Source organism: Haliotis cracherodii, unplaced genomic scaffold (assembly GCF_022045235.1).
Source record: "Haliotis cracherodii isolate W230 unplaced genomic scaffold, xgHalCrac1.p SCAF_12, whole genome shotgun sequence".
Classification (NCBI taxonomy): domain Eukaryota; kingdom Metazoa; phylum Mollusca; class Gastropoda; order Lepetellida; family Haliotidae; genus Haliotis; species Haliotis cracherodii.
This window is the reverse complement of record NW_027266267.1, coordinates 12,877,190-12,897,360: the sequence shown is the minus strand read 5'-3', so window position 1 is coordinate 12,897,360 and position 20,171 is coordinate 12,877,190. Positions and strand designations below refer to the sequence as shown.

The 20,171-nt window shown below is 38.1% G+C and overlaps 1 protein-coding gene across 1 annotated transcript in view; it reads left to right on the top strand.

Annotated features, from left to right (window-relative positions):
• Positions 1-14,774, top strand: part of LOC139457044 (uncharacterized) — a 30,432-nt gene extending 15,658 nt beyond the window's left edge. The window contains exons 3-7 of the mRNA XM_071238487.1: positions 10,173-10,502; positions 10,799-10,912; positions 11,799-11,912; positions 13,581-13,703; positions 14,635-14,774. Coding sequence (XP_071094588.1) covers positions 10,173-10,502; positions 10,799-10,912; positions 11,799-11,912; positions 13,581-13,703; positions 14,635-14,774 — 821 coding nt within the window. The remainder of the gene's footprint in view (positions 1-10,172; positions 10,503-10,798; positions 10,913-11,798; positions 11,913-13,580; positions 13,704-14,634) is intronic.
• Positions 14,775-20,171: the final 5,397 nt, after the last annotated feature.

Here is a 20,171-nt window from a genome sequence, read left to right as displayed (position 1 = left end):
TGGACCCATTCCTCCTGGTTTTTCATATGGTTGAATGAAGATATAACTTAATTCATCTTCAGTGTATGAATGACCAGGGCCCACTTGCACAAAGCGATCTTAGCGCTAAGACTATTGTAAGCCTATGTTAAGGGAGTTACGATCATCTTAGCGCTAAGATCGCTTTGTGCAAGTGGGCCCGGATTGTTTAACACATGTATCTGCCAGAGCTATGCTAAAAATGTTTCGAATCGCACGTTTTGAGATATCTCCTGAGACCAACAGTGCATACCCGAGTAGGGTTGGATAATAGGGTGCCGGGTACCCAGGTAGTAAATATGGACTCGTCCCAGCCCTAAAGGGATTCAGCATCTGTAATCGTTGTCACGGTGCTGAACATACGGTTATTACACTGGTAAAGTTTAAGGTTTTATTATATACATATGAATGGAATACTGGACTTTATCAGTGACGATAGATCAAGTTATCAGTCACTAGTGACTGATATAAACAAGGTGCCGGAACTACTTTCTGCTGAATCAAAACATTAAAAGAGTTATCCCCCTTTGTTTACCTCTGCTAAGCAACAAGAAATAATGTAACATGTATATAATAAATAGAAAATTCAATGTGTTTTCTCAAATATCAGACATGGAGTCTGATGTCTGGAAATAACATCTATGGCAATGTTAATATCACTCTTGCGCCGGACATGCTTCGCCAGACATTAGGCACAACTGGCGACAGCGAGACGTACAGCCGAGGCGAGAGGTGCCCGCTTGAATTTTCCCAGAATTGAACTTTCCTGATTTAATTCATGACAGCAAGCAACAATGTTTGAGTTAAAATGTTCGTGGTTCTATTAATGTGTGTATGTCAACTTTCATACTTATCTGTGAGAAAATTTGATCAAATTTGGCGGATTTTGTAAGCCTGGAAAGCGCTCAGCTGATCTTTCGACATAGTCACAGTACTAACTGTTTATGTATTCCTACGCCAATAAAATAATCGCTGTTTGAAAATGATTTCTGTTTTCATTTTAAACAGGAATGTTTAATTATGACAAACAAAAATGTCCACGGAACTTAATACTCGATAGGAAATAATATATTTCACATAACATTTATTAACAGGGCTAGTTTTATTCACGAACAATATTCTTTTCGCAAACCCCCTTTATTCGGCGGTGGTAAAGGGGCGACTTAGTAATTTATCAGACACTGTTTTCGAAAAAATATATAAATTGCATGTAATAAAAATAAAACATGTATATAACAAATATAAAATTCAATGTGTTTTCTCAAATACCACTTTTATATCATCTCGTGAAGTGGGGAGAGTCTAATATTTTCACGAGTGACGCAGTCACTCTTCAAAAATATAAGACTTTCCCCACGTCACTCGTGAATATATTAGACTCTCCCCACTTCACTCGATGAGATAAAAGTGGTATTTGAGAAAACACATTAAATATCCTATATATATTAACACTGAGCGATAAACCACTGTGAAAGCATTAAAGCTTTACGTAAACATATACAAGTTGATCTCACACAGCGTGACATACGTCTAACAGACAAACAGTCATAAAATGACAAACCTGACAGTAATCTACAGTATGAAATCTTAACAAGGGATAAATTGCCACCACGTCAGCCTAATTATTCGACCTTGGACCCTGTCTCGAAAGGGAGTTAGGGTCTTGATCTTGTGTCAGACACGGCTATACGAATCTAATTCGTGATTTTTCTCAACGTATACGTCACATAAACAAACCTTTTACAGGTGAGATGCAACAAGGCGCGGACGTCGGAGTAGAAAACCTCCGCAAGGCAGGTGTCTCACCCCAAGCGGCCAGACAAGGCTATTTTGTGTTTATTTTAGCAAACTTTAAACCGATGTTAGTGATTAGTATAGCCATAAATGGATACCATTATCATTAAACCACCCGCATGTTATCAGAAATGATAGGGCCACTGTATACTTGATAGTGCCTTCATATTGCTTGACGACGGGCCACTATCCGTAGGTGACGTCATAGGGAGTGCAATAGTGATGTCATGTGGTGTGTTCTATGACGTTTCTTTATTTGTATGTTTATTTGGTTGTGTGTTGAGAGCAATGAATGTTTCAAAACCGATTTTTTTGTATATTTGTATTTGATAACAAATTCTATCTATTTTAGTTGTAATAACGTTAACGCTATTTTTCAGGGCAGTATCATTTGCAGAAGCCCTCTGTCTCCTTCGTCGGACACTTAATGGAAGACATCGGGCGTAGTGATTATGCCCTAAAAACAGGGTTTTGCTTGCGTGATACAGTGGGTAAACCAGGGCGATAAGTTTGTGTGTGTGTTAACTATTTTCCTTCTGATATCAGACCATTTGAGTCAGTGAAACGAGAACGATCCATATGATTTTATGGTTTAGTATGAACTGTTGGTAGATTTTCGGTTTTTATTGGGATATTATATGGAGTGCAGCTTGTATCTGTTACATTCATATGCTGTCATATCCCGAGATATACTCGGTCGCCATGCTGCTCATCACATCGACCACTGGTCCGTCTTGTCAAGATTCGGATGTTTCTCAGACTGCGGCGTAAAACAATACCCACTTCTATACATTGACGCTATCGTATCAAACATATAGGCATACATATAGCTCTAAGTGTGTGATAATACTATCATGGATTGGTGCCGTGTTGGCCCTTTAAGAATATGTGTTATATACAACAAAGGCCCAAGTGGTTGTTTCCTTAAAGGTAATTACAGATAAAAGGTATTCAAACATTTAACATACATAAGCCAGAACATTATTTTAATAAGTTACATCACATAAATGCATTGTTAAAAAGTGTGAGAACCCCAGTTTTAATGAAAACAAATGCACATTGCAATCATGACGAAATACTGTAAACAAAAAACAACATATGTGACGTCATTCTGTTGTGTGAGCACTCCAATATTTTTAGAGAATGGACAGTTGATTGTGTTGTCTGCCGCTGTTGCACGTGCTCCGTCGCGAGTAGATCTTTGCACTGCCTTGTTTGTGGTTCTTTAGAATGTTTCGTCAAAGTGTAAAAGCAGAGATGTGTTTTAATTTGGGGAATATTCTCGTAACTCTCCATTCCTTTAAAAAAACAATTGGCCTCGGCTCCATCATGTTTAAAGAATGGAGAGTTACTCGGACATTCCCCTCTACATAATGTCAGGCTTTTGTAATGTATGGAACACTACAAGGGCAATACTTCCACTGAGCAGAGGATTGGGCCCATAGCAGATCATAGGAATTTTATATAAAATTGTCTTATGTGTTTGCAATGTGTCTACACATTTTACTAATGAACATTATTTATGAAGAAGTTCACTTAAACATGTAAAATGATTACAAACATTATTGAAATGTTATGTAGGACATTAAATTTTATATTAGCTTAAACATAAATCGTTCTGTGTATTACCTGAATTTGAATGCGATTCTATTTTGTCACAATATGCTGATACAATTCGACAAAGTTGACAAAAAGCCTGAAGATCCGGGTTAGAATAGATATTCAGTAACGCATGCTTGCAGAGAAAGGCGACTACGCTCGTTTACTAGGATGATGCATGTCATCGTATCCGAATTGCGTGAATCGATGCTGGTCAGACGCGATTATTTACCGACCGCCGTCATATAGCTGGAATATTGCTCAGTGCGGCGTTAAACAACAAACAAGAACATTCATGTACACCCGGTCAGACCACTTGACAGTTAAAAGGGAGGTAACCCCTGAGCACTTGTAAACCAAATGAATTAGTTCTTTGAAGGCTTCTTCTCTCAGTTCCATTCCATGGAGGATAACTTCTCACAAAATAAATAAGTTTTGAAGCCATTAAATATTAAACTTAGTTACAGTATCGCTTATATACATGTAATAGTTCTTAGGTATCTAAGAGTATCTTGAAATTCACATACCAACCGACAATGATACGCATTTTTAATCGTTTAAGACGAGGTATTGATTAATCAATGCTTGCCGTAAAAGGCGACTATGCTTGTCGTGAGACACGACTAACGGGATTGGGTGGTCATGCTCGTTGACTTGGTTGATGCATGTCATCGTATATCAATTGCATGAATCGATGCTGGTGAGACTCGATTATTTACAGACTGCCGTCATATAGCTGGAATATTGTGGAGTGTGGCGTTAAACAAGAAACAAACAAAACATTCATGTACGGTCAGACCACTTGACAGTTAAAAGGGAGGTAATCCCTGAGCACTTGTAAACCAACTGAATTAGTTATTTCAAGGCTGCTTCTCTCAGTTCCATTCCATGGAGGATAAATGCTCACAATACAAATATGTTTGGCAGCCATTAAATATTAAACTTAGTTATAGTGGCGCTTATATACATGTCATTGTTCTTAGGTATCTAAGAGTATCTTGAAATTCACATACCAACCGACAATGATACACATTTTCAACCAAATTTCTATTAAATACTTTCTAAAATCTCAGTTCCCTGGGAATATTTGAATACCCGCCAGTTTTGATAAGACAAACAATGTGCGCTACAGCGAAACTCTGCCAACACAATACGAAATTTTTTAATATCTAAATTAGACAAATTAAATTATGTTTTTTTCTGAATGATAAACGGGTCCCCGTTTGATACCGTTTGTGTTATAACGAGCGTATTTCAAAACGTATCTAACCAGATAAACTAGTTGTAATTAAGACGGCATATAACGGGGACAAGTACATCATTCTATTAACTACTGTTACGTGTCGAATCCCAAATCGACGAATGCAAAAAACATGCTTACGGTTAATGTGTAGAGATTTAGCTACTGTATCTGGCGATTGTTCTCATTAAATCATGTTCCTGCTTTGGCGTGTATTACTATCACATGAATATATTACGCCCTGTTGACTATTGAGACTACTTCCCCCTCGCATACACGTGTCCCGGGGAAAGTCATAAGCTAGTGTATCAAACAAGTTAGACCGGTATTTAAGTTTAGTAACCTAAGTCAGACAGATCGGTTATGTTGACACAATGGCTGTGTATTGAAACTTGAGTGAACACAAGTCATAGTGGTGAGCATATACGTAGTTGCTACGCAGGATTCCTTTCTATTCAGAGCGTCTCCCATTCGCTGGCAAGTTGGAGTTGTGTAAAGGAGTATTGTTCCAGGACTTAAACTGCGGTACATGAAAATAGCGTTTCATATCCTGGTCACGCTGTAATACAAGGGTATCTTGCTTTACGATTCTGTCTACAAACAGACACACATGCTGTTTTGTCGAAACTTGTGAGAGTACAAGCAGAAGAGGTTTACGTATGCTGCTGACGACATCCTGTTTGCTTCTGGGTTTAAGAAGTGGATTCTGCAATTGAGCCTATGACATCACACGTTGTAAAGGAAGGATATACCGGAAGACATATACTTGGACGAGTCTGGCTACAATGAAGACCTGGTGGAATATACTGATATGTATGTGGATATATTTTATCCACGGAGCTGTAAATGACAATGGCAAGTATGTATGTAAATATTAGTAAGATGACTGACAACCAACAAAGGAGACAGGTTTTGCCAACCAGGATTCTCACATTGTTATAAGTTTTGTTACAACATGGAAAGCAAATATTCCGCATTAAATAATATTATGTTAACACCTCGAATCATCAAACCTATTTTACAACATGCTTATCATCCGTCATACTCGTAAAATAAATACGTTATAGGGTATGAGTTGTAGCATTATGAGATATCGGAATGTCAGTATAACAGGAAATCGACATAGACATATCATGGATAGATTTCGAATTTTTGTCACAATTGCAGCAATAGTTGTTCGTATTTCACCTACCGTGGAGAAATATCACCCATTGAGCAGGGTGTCGAGCAAGGACGGATGCTTTCTTCGTTGCTCTTTCGTGTTTATATTAATGCTCTGATCTGTGAACTAAGAAAAAAGATAGTGGTAATATTGTACATGGATTAACAATCCCAGTTGTTATGCTCGCTGATGACACTACATTACCCAGCGCGACACCTGCACGTCTATAGGTTGTTCTTAACACCGTTTGACAGTATGATATGACTGGCGATTACCCTTCAATGCGATTTAATTTCCCAACATAATCACATCAGGTTTCAGCGGGGTATATTTTACTTGAGATCTTTTTTTTCAGATGGAAAATACTCAATTGCACTTTGTCAGAGTAATTCCAGGTCTAGACTAAAAATCATCAACTGATTCAACCATAGCCAATCTTAGAAATGTGGACACGAACAGGAAACATAGACAAATACAGGCTACTACTCCTCGGTAGACTGTTAATGTTTGTTTGTTTGTTGTTAAACGCCGCACTCGGCAATATTCCAGCTAGATGACAGCGGTCTATAGATAATCGAATCTGGACCAGACAATCATGTGATTGACATCATGAGCATCGAATCACGTAATTGGGATCGATGACATGCATCAACCTAGTCAGTGAGCCTGACCATCCGATCCAGTTAGTCGCCTCTTACGACAGGCATAGTCGGCTTTTACGGCAAGCATGGGCTGCTGAAGACCTATTCTACCTCGGATCTTCACGGGTCTAATCTGCAATGAAACATACTACATGTGTATACTTATCTTTAGTCAATGCTCATTACATCAAAACTAGAATATGTGACACAATGATATAAACTGCTTATTTCTTCAAGTTTAAGGGGTTTCCCGTGATGTGATTGTTTAATTTGTTTTAACTAAACTTACGTAAAGTGACGTAAAATAAGTATACACTTCACCTTTTGATCACATATATATGATTTTGTACCGGCTTTTCGTATGGAATACCCGAATTGAACATTTCATTGATGTCTCCCCTGCTTACCACGACTTTAGATCGGTTATTTTGGACAATATATTAATATTCTTTTTTAACCCAATATAATACAACCTCCTGAAATTGCTAAAAAAATTGGAACTTCGTAAATCCTACCTTTTTTACACATTACTAAATCACCATTTACAACGTAATTCAGGGTATGTTTTGAAATAAAAAAATTCGAATATCTACTCAGAGATTTGAATTTCACATATAACATATTTTTTATCACAGGTATCTGTCTTTTTATCAAAACACTAATGATCATTGTGAGACGTCGCAGTTGGACAGTGTTTACAAAATGACTTTTGAAGTATAGTGTTTATGAGACGCCTATTAATCACGTATATTTCAAACGTAGCTCTATTCTCTATACATTTTAGAATCAAATGACTGCTAAATGTTCTTTGTCAACAATACAAACTTTCCCGAAGAATGCAAGCGAAATAAATGAAGTGTGAAAACGAAGGCTGTGCTCGAAAAACCTCTTAAATAACCTCTAAACAAAATTCAGATTATACAATGGGTTGCATTTACTTCTACTTTGAAAGATCTTTCGTCTATTTGTTGCATACAATGGCTCAATATATTTTTATAATATGCATAGGAAGAGTATCGTAGCAAGAATTAGGGAATTTAAAATATATACATTACAATGAATTGGTAAATTTAACAGAAATTGTCAAAGCTTGCATTCTGCGTGACACCATGACTATTTATCGACTTATGTGACTATTTCTTTTGGTTACGATGAAAACCATAAAAACAAATAACAATACGTAGATGACACATCTATGAATGTGAGATTAGTGAATCAACGAAAGTGCCCTCGTAAAATCTCGCTTGTAATGTCAGTGGACACGCCATTTTGTAAACGTCAATCACCAGTGGTGACGTCAACATTGTTGTACATATTTGGTAATTGGTTAGAGTCGGGTTAAAGACGTTAGTAATTTCTGTTTTTAAATAAAAGTAACTCTCGATGATTAAAAGGTGTTGTGTGTTTTATGTATGGAAATGGGACTACTTTGATTTACGTAGTTGTGAAGAACAAAATACGGCATCATTAAGTCCATCCTGTTTCCAAAAATGTTTAAGATAGGGTTTACATTCGCATTTGGGATTACACTTGGAACATGCATCCATACGGCTTTTACCTAATGGTCGCCGACAATCCGTGTAGATGCGGGATAGAATATGGCTTCAGCAACCCATGCTTGCAGTCAAAGGCAACTATGCCTGTAAGAGGCGAGTGACGGGATCGGGTGCATGCATGCCACCGTATCCCGATTACGTAGATCGATGCTCATGGTAATAATCACTGGATTGTGTGGTCTGTACTCGATTATTTACAGACCGACGCCATATAGGTAGAATATTGTTAAGTGCGGTATTTAACAACAAACAAGCAATCAACCACAGTTATGAATATAATTAAGATGTATATTGAATTAACATGAATACGGTGACATAGCAGTAGATACAGGTAAGGATGTTATATCTTAACATGTCTTAAGTATGTTTTCCTAACTCTATCTGACCAGAGATATTGGCTCTGAACTATTCCTGAATCAGCTTGACTTGATTTATTCCATTTTGGAATCAGTTTGACCAAAGGCTCCCAAAATGGATAAATACTAAACATGGGAGGTGATCTGATATGCTATGAGACTATGTATCTGCTTTACAACATGGAGATCGGAAACGTGCTATTTTTTTATCCACGGCGGTTCCAGAATATAGTAAACTATACTCTTTGAAGTGATATCGTTAGATGTACATGTGTGACGTGGGGCATCGGTTGAGGTGTCGTTTTGACCTTATGTTAATTATGATCCACAGTTATTTGTAGTAATGAAGTGTGTTTATAGTGTGCCAATGGGATATCCGAATTGTTTGATAAGCATTACTTAGAAGATGACGGATGACAAAGTGGGCACAATTATTCATGGATAACAACTTCTTTAATAATGTAAAAGCGACGTTTGGGTATAGATCCTTATACCGTTGTCAAGCAAGACAGTCTTGCTTGACAATGGTATAAGGATCTATATCGTAACCTTTTCAGAACAAAATATATGTCAAAATAGCTGCAAGTTGTGTACAAATACATATCTGATTATCGAGGTTTTTAAGGTTGTAAATTGTGAATTTACTGTTGAAGTAAATATCAAGAAGGCAAATTGACAACCTAAGCTGCCTGTGAGGCGCTAGAAGGTAACAGTTAAATTGCTTTATAATTCTTTATAGGCATATTGTGAAGTCACTTGTCAAATGAGACACATGTGCTACATGTGCATGTGCTTCAGTGTGGGGCAGGACCAAATCCCTTGAAACTCTCACGCTGCCGAACACGGTCGCCCATCGAAGAACTCTCCACAACTAACGTTGCATTACCCCATGTTATAAGTGACCTCTGCGTTGTACACAAGGTCACGTGTCACTGTACACGATCAGGTCATACAATAATACAAGGCCTGATAGATAAACTAAAATATACGAATCGCGGTATCAACGTGACACTTACTATTTTTAGATATTGGAACGTGTCCCGTTAGTTTGTAATAATCCCTTATTCAACAATTTATATGTTTTCCCACTACATCCATTCCCTAACAATTTTACCGTATCTTTTAAAAAATTGTAAAAACTGTTCAATGTTGTCCAATTTCCATGCTGCTGTTGTTGTAATGAACACAAACATATTTAACTAATAATGGACATACCATTTAAATAGTTATCCAAAATAAATTTTCAAGTACAAACATGCTTCAGACTATTGAAAGAAATGCTTGCACAAAAATTACATTATTGCAAGGTGTTTTCTTTGCATTAGGCGTAATGAGGCAAAATGTTGTGACAATTACATGAACGGATCTCTGAAAATCAGCGATGACACCAAATGTTTACGAAAAATGGTAAGCACGACCTGCTCTACCGCTATTACCCACCACTCTCATAATTTGCATTAAAATCACCTTATAAACGTAAGCTAATGTACTACATTTTGTCTTTACCAAATAATTTTAAGTTATGTTGACCTGAGTGAGATTTCATTTGTTCGAAGATTTGATGAGTATGATAATAATATGTGAGATTGCAACCATAAGTATCAGTCAAAATATGGAAGGTATTCATGAAATAAATGAGTGTAATTAGTACGTAATCATCTTGTCCAGTAATCACATTGACTCTTGTAGAATCATGGACGAGTGACAAAGGCTACACTAGTGATAATTATGAGAAGAATCGAACCTTCAGAACCTTTTGGATAACCTGTATATAAAACTTTAATGTTGATTATTTTGTTTCCGCAGATGGATTTGTACTGACGAGCTCACCATTGACAGCAACAGAAGGAGAACTCTTCACCTTGATCTGTAGCTTCCACGATGGATCTGCAGCAAACATTGGGTGGTGGCAGAACAACAAACCTGAGGTCGTTACTCAGAAAGACGGTAATTGTATTAAGCGCCAACTCGCCTATGGGCAGGACATCATCAGCCGTATCAATGTGAGTTGCAGTACCACGGCCCATAGTATGACGTTTAGATTTAACTCCACCACAGACCAAGGAGCAGCGTGGCAGTGCGGGAAACAGGTTTCCGACACCGATATACACCCGAGAAGCAACAATTATACAATAGGTGGGTATGACATAATCACTGTGTTGTACAATACATCATTAGCAACATAGTAAATTGTAACACATTTATGATAAATTGTATACAAAAGGAAACGATGTCATAAGACCCATAGGACATGATCATGAAAACTAAACATTATTTTGCATAAGGATTAATATACTTAATTTATTTGGAACGTTGGTCTGTTTCCGCTACACTGTTTATGCAAGGCAATACATATATTAAGTGGGCTACTGAAATGAATGATATGTTTTCCAGTCAAACGATATACACAGAGATGAGCTCTTGTCCTACAGGTACAGAAAAACATGCCCATACTTCAAGTCCTGTCATGTCAACGCGGTCATTATCAACAACAACCCGAAATATGGAGACTGCATCGGATCCGCAGAAAGTGACTACAGAGAATGGTAGTTCTCCTTTAAATATCCATATCGTACTGAGAATATGTACAATGTGACATCAACAGTTAACATGGACAGCCGGATTTAACGAATGAATAAAAAATAGCATACACACCACAAATATGCACCAAATATTATTCGATATATACGATAATATACGAACAGTATTAGAAACTTCAAATAAACACAACGCAGTCGTTCCAGTGGTAAGATACATGAGTAACATATGTAATTGCCTTCGGAAATGTGTGATCATTTTATCGGCATAATCTGCAGGAATATTGTCACACCGTGTCTGTTCATAACCTAGCATATAATAATCATAATAATAAAAATAATATATGCATTTGCATAACGCAGCATTTACTGTGCATAAGTGCTCTGTGCACTGCAATGAAGTCAGTAAGAGTGTTTTCTGAACAGGTGGGTCATGATGGTTTTGTTGAAGCAGGAGAGTGATGAGGAAGTCTTTATTGAGAGTGGGAGTTCGTTCCACTTGGAGCTTGCTATGTAGGCGGGATCTCGGGCCGAATGGTGATGTGAAAAGCTGGTCTACCGACCATAATATTTTATGTGTATACTGTTTCCTATTGGGAATCCATGCAGCGTGCTTTAAGGGTGTCTGCACAGCTTGTACTGTTGTGTATAGGGATGTTGTTACATCAATACACAGCCAAAATATGCGTTACAGGTCCAAATGTTTGGCGGAGAGTCAAAGCGGCAAAGTTTGGGTGTTATATGTGAAATAATACGTGAATTACGACAGGTCGCGTATGACTTATGGCAAAAATAATTGGAGGCGGCGCAATACATATGATTATGTGAGCTACCGAAATTAATTATATGTTTTCCAGCAAAACGATATACACAGAGAAAAGCTCTTGTCCTTCAGGTACGGATGGACATGACGGTACTTCAAGTTCCGTCATGTCAACGCAGTCATTATCAACAACAACCCGAAATATGAAGATGACATCGGATCAGGAGACAGTGACGACAAAGGATGGTAGTTCTCTTTTAAATATCCATATCATTCTGAGAATATGTACAAGGTAACAACAACACTTTACATGTGGAGCCGCATACACACCACGAATATGCACCAAATAGTATAAGTAATAAACGATAATAAACGATCAGTATTAGAAACTTAGGAAAACACAACGCTGTCGTCCAAGTGGCCTTTGAAATTTGTGATCTATAAATATAATTTTATATGCATAACCTGCAGGAGCATTAAATTGTCACACCGTGTGTATTCATAATCTATCATGTAGGTGCATTTTTTGTCTACCGACAATGTTATTACAGATGTAAACTGTTTCCTATTGGGAATCCATGCAGTGTAATGTGCTTTAAAGGTGTCTGCACAACTTGAACTGTTCTGTAAATGAATTTTGTTAAGTCAATATATCGCCAAACTATGCGATACAGGTGCAAATGTTAGACGAAGAGTCAAAGCAGCAAAGATTGGGTGTTATATATGAAACAAAACGTGAATTACGACAGGTCGCGTAAATGGGGACAGTGCCTTTGAACAATGAAATCTGCATTTTAACCTCGTTTTGTGACGTCATAGTACTGTATAAGGTCATCATTGAAATGTCGCTACCTGTCATATTTGGGCGAAATACTGTTTGCTTAAAAGTACACTGACATATGGAAATGATATTAGTTTATAGAAAGACGTTTCATATATTTGTGAAAAAATATTTTAACAACTTAAATACATATATTTACACTTTTATGCAACAATGTGCGCAAAAGAGGGTGAGTGTATTTGGCGTGGTAGTTTATAGAATGCGTCCTTCTTTCATCCTTCTGTCTTTAAATTGGAAAGTTAGATTTTGATAATGTACATTAAATATATTAGAACACGTGAAACACTCTCAAAAGAGACCAGCGGATAGACATGACGCAAAGCTCAAATATGAGAACTCCCATTTCTTCATGCAGTAAGTAGTGTTATATTTGCTATCAGCTGTTTATCATACACATATGCATTGGAGAAGACATACAAGGGTCAGACATCTGAATATTACAGGGCCCTTATTATATGTTTGTTCTTAGAAGTCATTAAAGCAAATCAGTTTTTGACCAGACAATCAAGCAAACGATTCTCTGAGCAACGATCTATGTCATCGTTGTACACATAAACGCTAAAATCGCCGATCCTGCACAAACGATCCATGTGGTCGCCTCTTAGGACCAGCATAGCGTAAGTTATCTGGGGACCTATTTTAACCCAGAATTCCCAACGTCTGACAAACCAGATTCCAAATTCATCCAATTTATTTGAAAAGGCTGGAACATTATCTGTGCAGAGTTGTGCGTCTTAGATGTGTCTGTGATCCTAGATTGTATAAGGACTTGTATCTTAGATTCGTACCATCTTTATTGTTTGTATTGTAGCACCGTACGCGTACACGTTGACTGAAAACCTCTACAACCTAAGACTTTCCGCAGAACATCTTATAACGAACATATGTAATGCTTGCAACTTGACAAACTGTTCTCTACATATCCGGGACTAATTAACTATGAAACTATTTCTCAGTGAGTCTTTTACTTAACTGTCTCTCACTTCTCCTCACATCGCACACATAATATAACCTCTCCCCCTTGACAAGATGTTCTGTATATATCCTGGACTAACCATGATATTATGTTGCAGCATTTACAGGTGAAAAAGATCCAAATCTTCTCTACATCGTGTTTGGGGCAGTAGGTGGAGCTGTTCTGCTTGCCGTCGTTGTCGTGGGCCTCGTGTTTATCGGACGGAGAAGAAAAGCTGCCCGTGTGTATTTGTGTTGCGATTTAAGATAATTCAAACTTTGACTTGAATTATGTACAATAAATTGAACAAGTTTGAAAAAGGCAGTTTGACAATTGCAATAACCGTCAACTTCTGCATTAATGTGTATCCAATGATTGTCAGAGTTGATTCAGGTTAGTATGAAATGTTTGATCGCGGCAGAGGATATTAAGACTTCATAAAAGGATGAAAAGTTCTTCTTCCAGATCAACAAAATGATATGAAAGAAGAAAGAAATAATAAAGCGTAAGTGTAACTGTTATTCAACATTAAACATACACATGCAGAGAAACACACCTATGCACGCACGCACACACATACAAACAACACACAGACAGAAGGCACAGAAACATATTTGCACACACACACACACGCACGCACGCACGCACGCACGCACGCACGCACGCACACACACACACACACACGCACACACACAAACACACGCACGCAAGGCAAAGACACATATTCTTATGCAAGCACACACACACAAACCAAATTTGTACTTTTTGACGTTTGTTGAAAATCATTTCAGTCTTTGGTCTTCGATATAAGTTATTGTTGTTCTCGTTCCAGCTCACCAGTTTATGAAAACACGACAGGCAACAACACAGGTATACTTTTCAATTGATCATTATTCGAATAACATTCTTAGAATTAAAACTGATTTTGGAAGTATACTGTAGCTGTACTGTATGTAGCAACTGCTGAACAGGGCGTCATTCTAACCCTTGGTTCACTTGCTATTGATGCACTGTCCCACACACGTTATCCTCCATGGTTATTATACAGCTGGTACATACTGAGGGGTATAACGGTCCCATGGAATCTCGCCAATCAACCTGAGTGACAGTTACCCTTGTCACATCCTATTTACGTGCCGTATTTCCGTGTTCTCTCATTGTGTATGTTTCAGTGGAAAATGACTTGTATGAAGGGTCACGCGATGTCCAACCAATGAACGCAGCTATGAATCAGGAGGATGACTTTATGTTGTCAGGTAACTGCATGCTAGCATGTGTCTCTAAATGTTACAAGAATCAGAAGATAGTGTGATCTGAACTCAGTGTACAATGTTCCCTCTCCTATATATGTGCTTAATTATTACACGTACACAGATGGATATGTTTTCTTGGCTAATGATGTTTGCAGTATTCATTTAAATATCATACTAATTTACCAGATGCATACGCGAGTGTGGACATGCCAGTGACGAACACGTGCACACCACGGGAGGAGGTTCCATCTGGTGACGTCAACTTAGAGAACTTGTACGCTAAACCTGACAAAAGCAAACATACAGAGGTTCAACATGGTGAGGCACATCCGTAATGCATGCTCTTGTAGTTCATCTGACATATTTAATGTCGAAGTCTAGATCTGAATCTCTTATTTATCTCTTTTACTCATTTTGTTTATCCTTAAATATGATGCAGTCATAAATGAAGGTACAAATAGGAAGATCCTGCTTAAAATTGGTCTTTAGCACCCCACTCTTGTCATAATAGGCGATTAACAGTTTCGGGTGATCAGAATCGTTGACTGGGTTGATGCATGTCATGGTATACCACTTGCGTGGGTCGATGCTCATAAGGCCAAGCGCTGGACTGACTGCTCCAGTCTCGGCTATTTGCAAACCGCCGTCATATAGCTGGAATACTGCGGAGTGCAGAGTTAAACAACAAACAAACAAAAATGTATGATACGCGTTAAATACCTATTGTGTGAACGTCAGTTTCAGACATATACGCTGCAGTACAGAAACCCAAGAAAAAGAAACGAGATGATCCCATGGTGTCTGAAGACTTCAATACATGAGACGTGTATGCAAAACCTAACAAGGGTCTAAAGGCACAACAATAGTTATTTAAAAGAGGCGACAAAACCTTTTTGGAAATCTCTGCTAAAAGCAGATACCATTGTGTGATTTCGGCTTCGTAAACAGGGATATGAAATAACTCCAACAATTAATCAACCATGACCAAGGCTATTAGATACCCCCTGCTTACCATCATCTCATCAAACACTCCAATCAGTCATAATCCTTCTGTACATACCCATGGCGTTACCTGTTAGGATGCTTACCCTATATTGTGTACTTAACAAGGTATGATGATACCTGCTAATAAAGACAAAAGCGACTCCTGGGTTATAACTCTTGTGCCGTGTTTGTTTAAAATCTTAGACAAAATCATTGTAAGTAGAATAGAAAAATACACATTCAGTAACCTCCAATACTTCCCTGGTGATTTACAATTTGGCTTCTGAAAAGAACATTAAGCAATTTGTTTGTATTCACAGTTTTTGAATGTGTTAATTACTGCCTAGAAAGAGAATCGCAAATGGAGACTCACCTCTAGTGCCACTTGAGTTAATCACTTGTCTTCTACAACTTTTGTAATGCAACAACAGACAGATCTGACTCCGTTAAATATTGTAGAATAATCATCAACTGTAACTTATCCTGTAAAGAAGGAGTCATGACGTGTTGCTCAAAAGCAGGACAACGAGTTAATTCACTGTGATCACATGGTCTTGACGATTTTGACCTCCACCCTGCTACGGGTGTCAAAATATGGAGAAGAAATATTTGGTACTCACGGTACCAAGAGCAGCATCTCTCGGTACTCCCTGGACTATCTGAAATTCAGATTGGCGTTCCCGACCCATAACAGGAGAGAGACCAAATCTCTCACGATTCGTACACGCTTACAAATGCATGTTCTTCAAAATATAATGCATAAATATCCACATTTATGACCTCTTAAAATCGGATCAAGAGCAAAAGTTTCGAAATAATGCAAACATTGTAATCGACATTGCTATGACTATGATTGCCATGTTTTTGCAGTGTAAATACTAAGTGTCTTATGTTAAGAATTTTTTTATGCCTGATTGATAAGCTTGACGCTGATATGTTTTAATTAGTTCTTGGTGCGGGTGTTCATGACTTAACTGACGAAATGAATTATAATACTTGGGAATACATCATACTGTCTTTTTGCTAAATGTACTTTATATGGAATATACCTACACATCTTTTGTATGTCTACTGGACCCTACTCCTTACACATTGTAAATTCATAAACAGTGTATCACCTGCTTTCATTGTAGATACTCACGTAACACAAATAACGAATTGTAAATAATGTATTTGCCCATGTATGATTTTCGAATTGAACTCTGGAGGAAATAAAGTAATTCATTCCTTCATTATGGCTATCATTTGTAGTTTTAGGCAAGTTTTAGTAAATTCAACTTTGTTCAGTATTTCTGTTATATCACAGCGTGTCGGCTTCATGTGGAAGGAAACCCCAAACTTTCACGAAATCCACAAGTATGTGTATTATGCTGATAACCTTAATACATGACATGGGCGAATGAAAGGTGACGTAACTCTGCACAGCAAATTGCAACGCCTCAGACGACTGGGCCTCCCATAACCCTGCAAGTGTTTTCACCTTTGACCTGATCAAGCTGAGCTATGTTACTAAAAGCATGACTGATAAAGAGTGTTCAAACACAATAGAGATCCATGATAAGTGGGTGTTTTACGACAGGTTCTCATGGACAGGTAATGAAAGGATATCACGCTCTACTTACTTCAGAACAACAAAGTGAGTCACATGATATTACTCCAGAAATATCCAACTTCCTTGTTAGACAAGAAACGTATTTACGTTAGACCTTCATGCGCTTATTCCCGTTCAACTTGACAGAGCACGTTGTCGTGTTGTCAAGGAGCATACCTCGCACTGTCAACTTGAGCTTTTTGCCACAACGTTATTGACTACAACGCTCTAATAAGTCCACAACAACGACAAACTGTATATTTTTGTGAAAGAACAAAAGTGATGATTCACTACGCAGTGACTGTGGGACAATTATTGCAGAGCTTGGAGATATATTCCCGAACGCTAACTAGATTATAATAATGTCAATAGGTGTAAGACTTCACAGTCTATATTCGTCAAAGCTGTTCGCCAGGTTGGTTGGTCGGTTTGTTGTTTAACGCCGCACTCAGCAATATTCCAGCTATATGACGGCGATCTGTAAATAATCGAGTCTGGACCAGACAATCCTGTGACTAAACATCAATTGGGATCGATGACATGTTTCAACCAAGTCAGCGAGCCTGACCACCCGATCCCGTTAGTCGCCTTTTACGACAAGCTTAGTCGCCTTTTACGGCAAGCATGGGTTGCTGAAGACCTATTTTAACCCGGAATCTTCACGGGTCTGTTCACCACTGTTGAACAGCAATAGTTAACTCTGTATTCTTCTCTTGTCATGACGAGGCAGAGCTCAAATAAGATCGATATTTATGCCCATAATGTTTTTTATGAAAATGTCAATGTATGGAAATGAGTATTGTTTTACGCCACAGTCACAGAAATACTCGAATCTAGATCAGAAGGATCAGTGGTCGATAAGAAGAACAACCTGTCGTATACCCCGGGATATGATAGCATGTACATATAACAGATAAAAGCTGCACTCCAAACCGAAAATCTAACAATAGTTCATGCTAAACTATAAAATCATATGGTTGGTTCTCGTTTCATTTCACTGATTACAATAGTGTGGGATCAGAAGGAAAATAGTTAAAATAAAATCAATAATTTAATACACACCACACACACAAACTCATCGACCTAGTCAATCCTTTGTATAACGGAAGCACAATACCTGAGTACTCTTCCTGCTTCCGAAAAACACAAAGGATAAATCGATTCCGTAGTTCAGTTGTGTAAAGAGATTCAACATTTGCAATTGGTGTCACGGTGCTGAACTAACGATTATTACACTGATGAAGTTAAAGGATATACATTGACACTGAGCAATAAACCAAATTAAAGCATTAAGGCTTTAAGAAAACATATACAAGTTGACCTCACACAGCCTGCGTTACGTCTAACAGACAAATAGTCACAAATTAGATAAACAGACAGTAACCTACGTTATGAAATCTTAACAAGGGATAAATTGCCACGACGCCAGCCTAATTATCCGACCTTGGGCCCTATCTGGACAGGGAGGCTGGCCTGTTCTTGTGTTGGTATATGAACCTCAAGGTCGAGATTTTCTCTCAAGTCTCTCTCGAGTATGTTGTTTTTGCTTGAAGTGTTTAAGAGTTCGCCTTCTGCCTTAGCGATTTCGGCTGACCTGTCCCTCTTTCAGACTCATGTATTGTTTGTTTGGTATTCACATAATTTTTGTTTTTGTTTTTATATAATTTCTATTTTCGTATATTGATATAAATTCATTTTGATATTTGGCTTCTCTGTTTCTTGGTGCTTGTTTTGCGGCTGTTTTCTTATCTTAAGCATAAGCATTTTTTTCTGTTTGAATTCGTTGCTGCAATTTTTGTTGCTGCTGACATATGAGAAGTGCTCGGCTAAAATGTTGGCCTATTCTTTGACTGTAAGGGTGTTGGCTATCTTGGGAATTTCTACGCTTTTGCTTACCCCTGATTACGTGTATTTTGCTCCAGACTGTTTTAGCATTTGTTTTTTCATTTTGAGATTTGCAGAAGGTCTGCCATGACTCATTTTTAGAATCGTCTATAACCTGTCTTACTTTTGTCCTGGCTGCTCGGACGTGGTCGAAGGCTGAGTTATCCCTCTTTTTTACCTATTTAGGGCTTTCTGTCTCACTCTCCTAGCTTTTACTATTTCCCTGTTCGACCATGGTACCGGAGTTTTGCCAGTTTCTTGGTCATTTTTTTTTTGATTTTTCAGCTGGGGCAATAATTGCTGAGGTGAGATTTTGGCACAAAAGATCAGGATTATCCAAGCTAATTTCTGAGGATTTGAATGATATACATACCTTCCTAAAGTTAGGCCAATCAGCCTGTGCATAGTCCCATGTGGGCTGAGGATTGGGCTGTTCCTCTTATTGTGGTTGGCTACCTATATAGGTGAGTATAGGAAGGTGATCGCTTCCCCAAGTGTCATCATGGACTTGCCATTGGCAATGTGAGGCGAGGTTTTTGGTGGCAAATTGTGAGATCAATTGTACTCCACGTGTTCTGAACTTGATCATAACGTGTGTGACTGCCGTTGTTCATAGTTATGAGATTGTCGTCCTCAACCCATGTCTCTACCATGTTGCCGTATTTGCATGAATAATTCATGTCTTTCCTTAGAGCACTATGGGCATTAAAGTCACCAAGGATTATCCCATTTCTGCCTACTATTTCAGCTAGTCTCGTGAGCTGCCCCCTGTTGGTTCCATGGGTGATCCTGTGGTATATGTTAGCTATGCGTAATTCATTGTCATTTGCCAGTTTTAGGGAGATTACTTGGGTTTCAAGGTTTCCTACATTTGATTTGACATTTTTTTAGGTACAGCTGTCGTGGACAAGGGTGATTAGTCCTCCTCCCTTGTTGCCAGGCATAAGTCTTTTTCTGTCTTTTTCTATATTGAGTGTACCCAGGTAGTGTGAATTTG